This window comes from Haliaeetus leucocephalus, unplaced genomic scaffold, assembly GCF_000737465.1.
Source record: "Haliaeetus leucocephalus isolate CR32 unplaced genomic scaffold, Haliaeetus_leucocephalus-4.0 Scaffold536, whole genome shotgun sequence".
NCBI lineage: Eukaryota > Metazoa > Chordata > Aves > Accipitriformes > Accipitridae > Haliaeetus > Haliaeetus leucocephalus.
Genome location: NW_010972972.1, coordinates 7,806,271 through 7,814,979, shown reverse-complemented (window position 1 = coordinate 7,814,979; position 8,709 = coordinate 7,806,271). Strand labels below are relative to the sequence as shown.

At 60.6% G+C, this 8,709-nt stretch overlaps 3 protein-coding genes across 6 annotated transcripts in view; 2 read left to right on the top strand and 1 right to left on the bottom strand.

Moving 5' to 3' along the window:
- The window catches only part of TPP1 (tripeptidyl peptidase I), a 7,610-nt gene extending 6,105 nt beyond the window's left edge, over nucleotides 1-1,505 (top strand). The window contains exons 12-14 of the mRNA XM_010576796.1: nucleotides 135-370; nucleotides 520-634; nucleotides 1,343-1,505. Coding sequence (XP_010575098.1) covers nucleotides 135-370; nucleotides 520-634; nucleotides 1,343-1,432 — 441 coding nt within the window. The 3' untranslated portion in view covers nucleotides 1,433-1,505. The remainder of the gene's footprint in view (nucleotides 1-134; nucleotides 371-519; nucleotides 635-1,342) is intronic.
- The window catches only part of RRP8 (ribosomal RNA processing 8, methyltransferase, homolog (yeast)), a 30,944-nt gene that overhangs the window by 6,179 nt on the left and 16,056 nt on the right, over nucleotides 1-8,709 (top strand). Inside the window, exon 2 of one of the 2 annotated variants that reach the window (XM_010576730.1) lies at nucleotides 1,639-1,651. The gene's annotated coding sequence lies outside the window, so the exon portion shown is untranslated. The remainder of the gene's footprint in view (nucleotides 1-1,638; nucleotides 1,652-8,709) is intronic. The other variant, XM_010576734.1, reaches the window with a different exon arrangement.
- Nucleotides 2,049-8,643, bottom strand: ILK (integrin-linked kinase). 3 transcript variants are annotated; one of them, XM_010576723.1, is made up of 13 exons: nucleotides 8,306-8,643; nucleotides 7,110-7,209; nucleotides 5,639-5,804; nucleotides 5,220-5,315; nucleotides 4,960-5,056; nucleotides 4,763-4,846; nucleotides 4,509-4,594; nucleotides 4,121-4,230; nucleotides 3,746-3,873; nucleotides 3,352-3,473; nucleotides 3,166-3,265; nucleotides 2,945-3,075; nucleotides 2,049-2,737 (listed from the first exon to the last, which is right to left on the bottom strand). In XM_010576723.1, the coding sequence occupies exons 2-13, from the start codon at nucleotides 7,196-7,198 to the stop codon at nucleotides 2,588-2,590; spliced, it is 1,359 nt and encodes a 452-aa protein (XP_010575025.1). In that variant the 5' UTR covers nucleotides 7,199-7,209; nucleotides 8,306-8,643; the 3' UTR covers nucleotides 2,049-2,587. The 3 variants fall into 3 exon arrangements, with proteins under 3 accessions (XP_010575025.1, XP_010575023.1, XP_010575024.1); XM_010576721.1 differs by lacking the exon at nucleotides 8,306-8,643 and adding an exon at nucleotides 7,295-8,024; XM_010576722.1 differs by lacking the exon at nucleotides 8,306-8,643 and having other exon boundaries at nucleotides 7,110-7,254.

The window sequence follows — 8,709 nt, the reverse complement described above, 5'->3', positions numbered from 1 at the left end:
GCCGGGTAGGGCCGCGGCTGCCCCCGAGGAGAGCTGCCCGCTGAGCGCCCTGTGCCCGCAGTGCCCGTCTCCGCAGCGGTGGCTGCAGCTCCCCCGGAGGGGGCTATGTCCAACGGGGTCTACGTGCCACCCAGCGCGGCCAATGGGGACGTGAAGCCGGTGGTCTCCACGACGCCGCTGGTGGACTTCCTCATGCAGCTGGAGGATTACACGCCCACGGTACACGGGAGGCACTGGGGGCAGGCGGCACGCAGGTGACGGGCTGCCACAGGGAGCGGAGTTCCTCCAACTTTTCTCCTGTACAGATCCCCGATGCTGTCACGGGCTATTACCTCAACAGAGCAGGATTCGAGGCCTCTGATCCACGCATGTAAGTGGCAGAGCGCGGCCTCGAGGGCCCTCTACGGGGTTTGATAGCTGGGATGCTCCCTCCCACCCCCCCCACCTGAAATTCCTTAATCCCAGGGGTGCTCTATGCTGTCTGTGTGAAATTATCCCTTCTCTTTCTCTGCTGGGCAGCATTCGTTTGATCTCTCTGGCCGCACAGAAGTTTATTTCTGACATTGCCAACGATGCACTGCAGCACTGCAAGATGAAGGGAACAGCCTCGGGCAGCTCCCGCAATAAGAGCAAGGTGAGAGAAGGACAGAATGGCTGCTCAGATGAGGGGAAACGTCCTCTCCAGGGGCTGTAGCAAGCAAACTGGCCACCTGTTAGAGTTAATTACTAATTAACTAATTGAATGCAGGGATGCAGAATGTAGAAGGTCTTGAATGTGTTGTGCTCCTGAAGGGTCAACATGCTTACTAATAAGCAAGGGCTCCACTGGTGGAAAAGGGGCGCTGGTGAGAAAATGAGGTGGGCAGCACAGTTTGTGGAATGTTGCTTTGATGGCTTCACAGGAACATGCGAGTAGCTGCACGTCATCGGAGGGCTATCTAGCCCTGTGTCCTCCCTCTGACAGTGACCAAAACTCTGATGCTTGGGGAAGAGCATAAATGCGGAGCGAGCGTGTAGTGGTAGTTTCTGGGAATTCTCTCAGTCATCATCCGTTTGTGGTTTGCGGGCCTTGTGAGGGTGATGTTATTTATCTTTATAGCATTGAGTAATGCTCAACGTCTTTCTATCTGTTGAGCAGCTGTGGGCACAGAGCAAACAAAACGTGTGGTACCTAAAAGCTGGTTAATGCCCCAAACACTGGCCTGCAGCTGCTTCTGGGAGTTGTGCATGTATGGGTCACCATAGCTTGTAGGGGAAAAATCCTAAATCCCCAACGTTTTGAGGAATGCCTGGCAGCTTAGCTCATCCTTGCTGTGACTGACACTACTCCTTGTCCCTTCAGGATAAGAAGTATACGCTGACCATGGAAGACCTGACACCAGCACTTGCAGAATATGGCATCAATGTGAAAAAGCCACATTACTTCACATAAAGACTGAGGGATTGTCACTGGGAACTTTTTTAGGGTCGCTTCTGTGCCATTAAACAGCTGGGTAGTTTTTTTTGTGGAAAGGCATCTTGTCTCCTGCCTGTGCGCTAATGCCCTGCCTACAAGTAAAACAGCACATAAGCTGGCCTGCTAGGGCCTCTGTTCTCACTGTGCTAACAAAAGTTGGTCCCGTGCCTTTCAAAGGCCAGTGCAGAGAGAGAGGTTGGTTGTAGGGCTCATAACTGGTGGATTCTAGTTGCACTGTCTGTCGTTCCCAGGAGGGCTTAGCCCTGCCCCAAGAAGTTGAAGGAAAGGGTGTAGTGGGAGCAGGACTGCCCACAACTCTTCTTCTCTTTGTCCTCCAAGCATACCTATTGTTTCTCAAGAGGAATGCTCAGGGGCTTGCATCGACAGCCCCGTAGACAGGGCCAGGCCCTTCTCTCAGGAGAGGAGGGTGCCGTTAACCCACCTGCTTTTCCTTGCTCTAGTCACTGGAGACTTGGTACAGGCGCAGATCCAGAGCCTAGGACTCTGCAGTCTGTTGGGCAGCTCCTGCATCAGCCTCACCCCCTTTCTGTGGACAACACCCTGTGCACGTATGTGCCTCTCCACCAGCAGCCAGTTTTCATAACAAATGTTTATTTCAGATGCTGGTGGCTTTTCCGCATGGCCTGGATGGAAACGATAGAGTGAAGCGCGAAGCTGGGGTGGTGCTGGGCGCAACAGGCAATTTTCACCCCACTGTCCTTGGTAGGGAAGAGCACCAGGACTGGGCGTTGCCTAACATGAGACTGTTAAGTGGGTGAGCTGCTCTGGGCCTGGGGATGAGGGGACCAGGGTGGCTCCACAGACCTGTCCCAGCCTCGCAGGTAGCAGAGCCCAAGCCATGTTCAGTGTTGTGTGCCAGGCCTCCTGCTCAGTCTCTGCCCACAGCCGCCAGGGAGGATGGAGGTGCTGCCACAGATTTGGTGCTACAGTGTCTGAAGCCTGCAGAGCAGCTCCAGAGAAGGCAGCGTTGTCTGTACCGTGTGTCCATGGCTGGCTCAGGGTGAGGGGGCATTCCCTGCTCCCCCTTGGCTCTGGGGTTAAAGAAGGCACTTGGGGGATGGCGGGGAGGGGAGCATGGCAGCATCGGGTGGCTGGGAGGCACCTCCCTCCCTACTTCTCCTGCATCTTCTCCAGGATGGGCACGATCATGTCAAACTTGGGGCGCTTGGCTGGGTCCTCGTTCATGCAGATCTTCATCAGCTTGCAGATGTGGGGGGATATGCCGGGTGGGATGGTTGGACGTAGCCCCTCCAGGGCCACCTGGGAGCACGGGAGAGCAGGGCAGGATCAGAAACCTGAGCCCAGCCCTGCATTGGAGAGGCAGAGCCCATCATACCTCTGGGAGGAGTGGGGGTGGGCTCTCCTTTGGTGGGGGCCTTGCCTTGCCTCCCCTCCCCACTGCCTGCTTAGGCCCTGTTCTGCCCTGGCTGATCTGGAGTGGTGCACTTTGCCCAGCCCTCTCCTCACCTTCATGCCTATCTCCATGTTGGACAAGTCTGCAAACGGCACCTCACGGGTCACCAGCTCCCACAGCAGCACTGCAAAGCTCCACATGTCAGCTGAGCGCCTGTTAATTTCCTCCGGCTTCTTCTGCAAGGCTGTGGGGAATCCAGCATAGGGGGCTGAATGGGACTGAGGGGGAGGAAGGGGCCAAGCAGCAGCGGGGGGCCTGGCTACCAGGCACTCACCTTCTGGTGCTACCCATGCTGGTGCGTACATCCTCCCTGGGCACTGGAAGGAGAACTTCACGTCAGCCATGCTGATCCGTGCTGTCATGTCTTCATCGATCTGGGGAGAGAGGGGTGGTCAGAGGGGAGCCTGCCCTGCCCTGGTCCGCAGGAGGAAGGGCTGGGCCACGTGATGCTGACACTCACCATGATGCTGCGGCTGTTGAGGTGGTGGCGTGGAATGAGGGGCTCCAATGTGTGCAGGAAGGCCATGCCCCGTGCAATGTCAAAGGCAAATTTCACCGCCTGCATCTGGTCCACCACGAAGTCTGCAGGGAGGGAGGCAGCATGAGTGTGAGTGACAGCAGGGGGGTGCTACGTCACTTGCGGTGTGTGTGGGAAGGGGAGTGATGTTGGCAGCTACGCCGCACACGGGATGTGGGGAAGGCATGTGGGCTGGAGACCAAGCTTGCCGTGGGCCCACCCTAGTGTTGCAGGTGGGGGGGACCCCTGCTGCCCCCCAAACACATGAAGAAACAATTTCTTGAGGATTGGGAGATTAGCCTCTGCCCCTGGCTCTGTCACCCTCATTGGCACTCACTTGTCCCCTCGTGTAACACGTTGTAGAGGGAGCCATAGGGCATCCAGTGGCTGATGACAATGGGGTGGGGCGCGGGGGGGGACTGGCAGGCGCCAAGCACTGGTAGCACGTTGGGGTGAGAAAAGATCCTGCAAGAGAAGTGACAGCCCTGAGAACAGTGGGTGCTGCCCATGCCCCCTCATCACCCCCCTGCCTTTTGCACCTGTCCCGCTGCACCGTCCTCCCAGGGCCTTCTCGCATCCTCTGGGCACTGCTCCGGAGCGCTCCCACCCAACCCTACAGACCTGGTTAGCTCTTGCCTGTCTCGTACTCAGCTGGAGGCAACGCCTGCCCTCGAGAGCCATGGCTGCCTTGGGGAAGGATGCTGGTACTCACCGCAGCTTTGGGTATTCCTCGTTGAAGTCTCGGCTCTTCCGAGTTGTCCAGTCCCGGATTTTCAGCATTTTGATGACGATGTCATTGCCTTGCCAGCGCCCTTTCCACAGCTGCAGGGAGACAGGTGGAGACAGTCACTGCGGGAGGGCCACATGGTCCCCGAGCATCTCCCAGCCCCTTGTGCAGGGCTGTGGGGCCAGCGGAGCCCAGAGGACCAAGAGGTCCACAGCGACATGGAGCGACTGCGACAAAGAGTGAGAGCCACATGCCCGGATGTGGAAACCCACCAGGCCGTTGTGCCCCAGTTCTGCGCTCCACAGCCAGCAGAGAGAGCAGCGATCTGCGCGGGTGCAGCTACCCTGTCCCAGGGGACAACAGGCCTACATACCTCTCCTGACTGGTTCTCATTGAGTTTTTGGCTCAAGCTCAGCTGTTTGAAGTCTATTCCAGCAAGTTTGTTAAGAGTCCCGTTTCCTGTAAGAAAAGGAGGAGATGCAGCCTGTGGCTGCATGGGCCGTCCTCCTGAGGTCTGCCTGGGACCACAGAGGGAGGCAGTGCCAGTGGGGTGCCTGCCCTACCGCACAGGAGAGCTGTGCTCTCCCCTGCAGTGGCGTGCCCCGTGACAGAAGGCTCTGTCCTTACTGGGACGCGTGCGGGTCGTGCCCTTCCAGAATGTATCCTTGTAGGGGATCTTGGTGAGGCTCTGGCCCAGCTTCTCAGCACGCTCTGGAGAGGGACAAGGAGTTGGGCAGCACGAGCAGAGAGCTTGTTGATGCTGAGCACAGGGGCTGCAGCAGGACCCAGAGGCAGGTCATGGGGTCAGGATGAGAACCTATTACCTTTCAGGACCTCTCGCAGTGGTGTCTTGGCTTTGTCAATAGGTGTCTCGCCATATTTGTTAGCAATGCTGACCAAGGCCCCATTGCCCACCAGGTCCTGAGGGAGGAGAAAGCATGCATCTGCAGAGTTTGGTGTCCTCTTCTCAGCCTCTCCATACACACCCAGCCCTCCTGCCTCATCCCTCCTCTCCCTCCCCATGCTCCCCTCAGCGCCCTCCCTCGCCCTGGACTCCTGCCTGTGTCCAAGTGCTTCCACTCACCTCCGCCACCTGGTCATGTCCCCAGAAGCAGGCATAGTGCAGAGGCGTGTTCCCATGCTCGTTCACTGCATTGATGTCTGCTTTGAACTGGATCAGCTGGGGGCAGGAGGACAATCCCCATCAGTCTTGAGCAGGTCCCCTTCCACCCAGGCGAGGGCAGGAACACCACCAGCAGCATGTTTGCTGCCTTGGTGCTGCCAAGGTCTGCTGTTGGGAAGGGACTGAGGCTGGATGCAGGGCTTTTGTGGGGCAGGTGGAGGTGCTCAGAGGTGCCAAGGTGGGGATGCAGTAAGCTCATAACAAGGAAGCCAGCAGGTGACAGTGGGGAGCGAGTCCTGGGTGGACACGGCAGAGGGCTGCACAGAGTTCTGCTCAGTTTGCCACGGGCAGGGTGCTTGCTGGCTGCGGGAGGCAAGTACCTTCTGCACGATGTCGCGGTGGCCATGGCTGGCAGCCAGGTGCAGCGGGGTGTCATCACCGCGGTTCATCACGTTGATGCGTGCTCCCCGCATGATGAGCATGTCGACCACATTGGAGCGGCCCTCGCGGCAGGCCCAGTGCAAGGGGCTAAAGCCATGGTCATCCCTGCGGAGATGGCAAGGACAGCTCTGCTGATCGGCTGCAGCCTGCCTGCTGTGTCCTCCCTCGGCACGTGCGGGGAGAGAAGGGCCGAGCATGGCCAGGATGCTGCTGACAGCACCGCAGCCAGGTAGGTATCACCCTGCGCGCCTGCCAGCAGGCCACGGCAGCGAAGCGGAAGGGTTGAGCAACTCTCCTGCTCTCTCCCATCCCCACGAGGGCCCCGGAGGCCCTGGCCAGATCCCATCTCCAGGGCTGAATCACAGAGACGCTGGCAAGAGCCGGATCCCCCTCCCCTGTCCCCCCTCGGCTCCGGCGGTGCCTGGCCAAGTAAGGGAGGAGGAGACCAGCCAGGCCTTAAAAGGAGATTAGGGCCTGGCAGGCGGGGGCTACTGCATCCCCAGCTCCCCTCCAGCCCCCTGGCACGGCAGACTCCATCTGCCCTCCACCTGCCCCACACCGCCCCTGTGGATAGGCAGGCCAGCCGGCCCTGCAGGCAGGGGGTACCCCAGCACAGGCACCTGGGACCAAAGCGCCCCAGCGAGTGCCAGCTGACCCCCAGACCCTCAGGCACAACTGGTGGGACTGGGACAGGTCTGTGTGACTGGGACACCCAGGAGGGACTGAAAGAGATGGCCAAGGGAAGGCCCCTTGTTCAGAATGAGTTCAGGGAAGGTGCTGCTGTGGCCTGACAAGGGATGGTCGGTGTGCAGGCAGAAGGCTGTGCCTGCCCACAGGCAATGGAAGTGTCTGCTCTAAACCTTGTGCCTGGCCTGAACACCACTCCTGAAAGGCAGGCGGGCAGCATGTCAGACCGCATGGTCCTGTGGGAGCTCCCAGAGCAGGAAACATGCTGTGGGGAGGAGAGATCTGGGGCAGGGCACGGGTCGGCCGGGCATGAGTGCCCTGCAGTTCCCGGCCCTCCTGTTAGACCCTAGCCGTGATCCCACATGTCAGCTGCAGTGCTCCCAGGAGAGGGGACAGTGGAAACGGTCACTCAGACACACCAGCCACCCTGGGGATGGGGAGATTCTCCCCAGCACCCTCAGCCCAACCCCTGGCCAAGACACATCCCGTCCCGCCGGGAGCAGTAGCGGCCGAGGAAGCGGCTAGAGGATGTGCGGCCCTCATGCCTCAGCCATGCGGTAACTTCCTCCCGGCGGGGAGGAGCCGAATCCCACCCCCTCCCAGGACACGGAGCAGAGCGGAAACGAGCCCCGGCCCTGGTCCAGCACCCTCGGCCTGTGACGTGGCTGAGCTGGGGACAGCAGCCCCGTGGGTCCAGCCCGGGCCAGGTCCCCTCCTGCTCACCCCTGGTTGAGGTCGTTCTCAGTGTTGTCCAGCCAGAGGCGCACGGCCACCGCGTTGCCCTCCCGGCACTGCGTGAAGATGTCGTCCATTGTGGCTCTTGCTGTGGGGAGGGGTGTTGTAAGGACACGGGGCCCCGCTGTGGAGCAGGGCTCCCTGCCCCCCTTTCCCACACACAGCCCTGGGACCTGGACATCGCCTCCCACAGCCCCTCTGCTCCTGGCAGCCCCTCAGCTGGGGCACCTCCCGGAGGGAGCCAGGACAGGAGCCTCGCATCCCCCTCCTTGGCAGCCCTGTGGAAAACCGTGGGGACTGCCGAAGGCTGGGGACAGAGCTGGACTCAGAGCTGAAGGGGAAGTTCATGACTGACTCCAGCGTCACGGGTGCCTGCAGCAGTTTGCAGGAAGCAGATCTGGCATCCACAGGCTTATCTGCAGGCCCAGCCAGGCCCGGGTGCTCGCATCTCCCAGTGGGGGAGCGGGTCGGGGAACAGAGCTGGAGGAAGTCCAGCACCACCCTGCATGGGATCCCACAGCTCCACAGACCCTCCCGATCCCCAACTCTGACCCAGGCTTGGCTCAACTTGGCACAGCATCACGCCCAAGAAACTGGGACCCCAAAGGCCCACAAGCTCCCCCTCTCTCCACTCTAATCAACAGACACCCCAGCCCAGAGTCAGGCAAACAGCACGTGTCCTGGTTCCATTTTTAATCCCTTGACAACAGCAGCCCCACAGAGACTCAGGGATGCACTGCCCTGAGCTCCCCAGCAGTGCGGGGCCGTGCCTGGCAGGTACTTTCCTGTCTGGGGGTCTACGGCATCAAGCAGGGACATGAGGCTGCCCGCGGCGAGTCCTACAGTGCAGGTACAGGGACAGAATGAGCACGATGGCCCCGACGTACACCCATGAGAGCTTAAACCCAGCGCCCCTCAGGGCCCCCACAGGGCCTGGCGCTCGCCCAGCTGCAGCAGGACCCCCACTCGCTCTGCGCAAGCAGGACGGGTCCCGGCATGCTCCCTGCACCTGGCAGCTGGCCCCCGAGGACAGCCACTCTGCCCATGTTGCATGCTCCAGGCGGCTACGTGGGGCAAGGGACGCAGGAGACTGTCCTCATGGCCTGGAACCTCAAAGGGGCCTCACAGGCACCAGAATTGGCTCTGGCACTTCCAGGGCAGTGCCGGCTCCGCTCCCAGCTCACCAGCTGCAGAAGACAGAGCAGCCCTGCCCGCGAGCTGCAAGGAGCCAGCGCCAGGCCCTGACCCGACGTCCTATGAGTCCTGTCAGCCCCAGGGCTGATGGTGCTGCCCCCAGACTGGATTTTTCACCCACCCACGTGGGACGGGACTAGGGAAGGGGCACCCCAGCGACACCTCACCCCCATCTCAGCCCCATGGGCCTTGCATCCTGCTGTCACTGCCACCTCTCCTCCACCAGCTGCGTCCCCCGCCTGTCACCACACCAGCCCCTGCCTCGGTCCTGGCCCGGCTGCCAGGCCTCCCCTGGCTCCTACCCTGCCTGAAACGAGGGGCCCTCTACTCCCCCATGGCCAAGTAGCCACGCCGGCCCTGCTGAGCCCCACCGTGGCCCCTTTCCCCACCACTC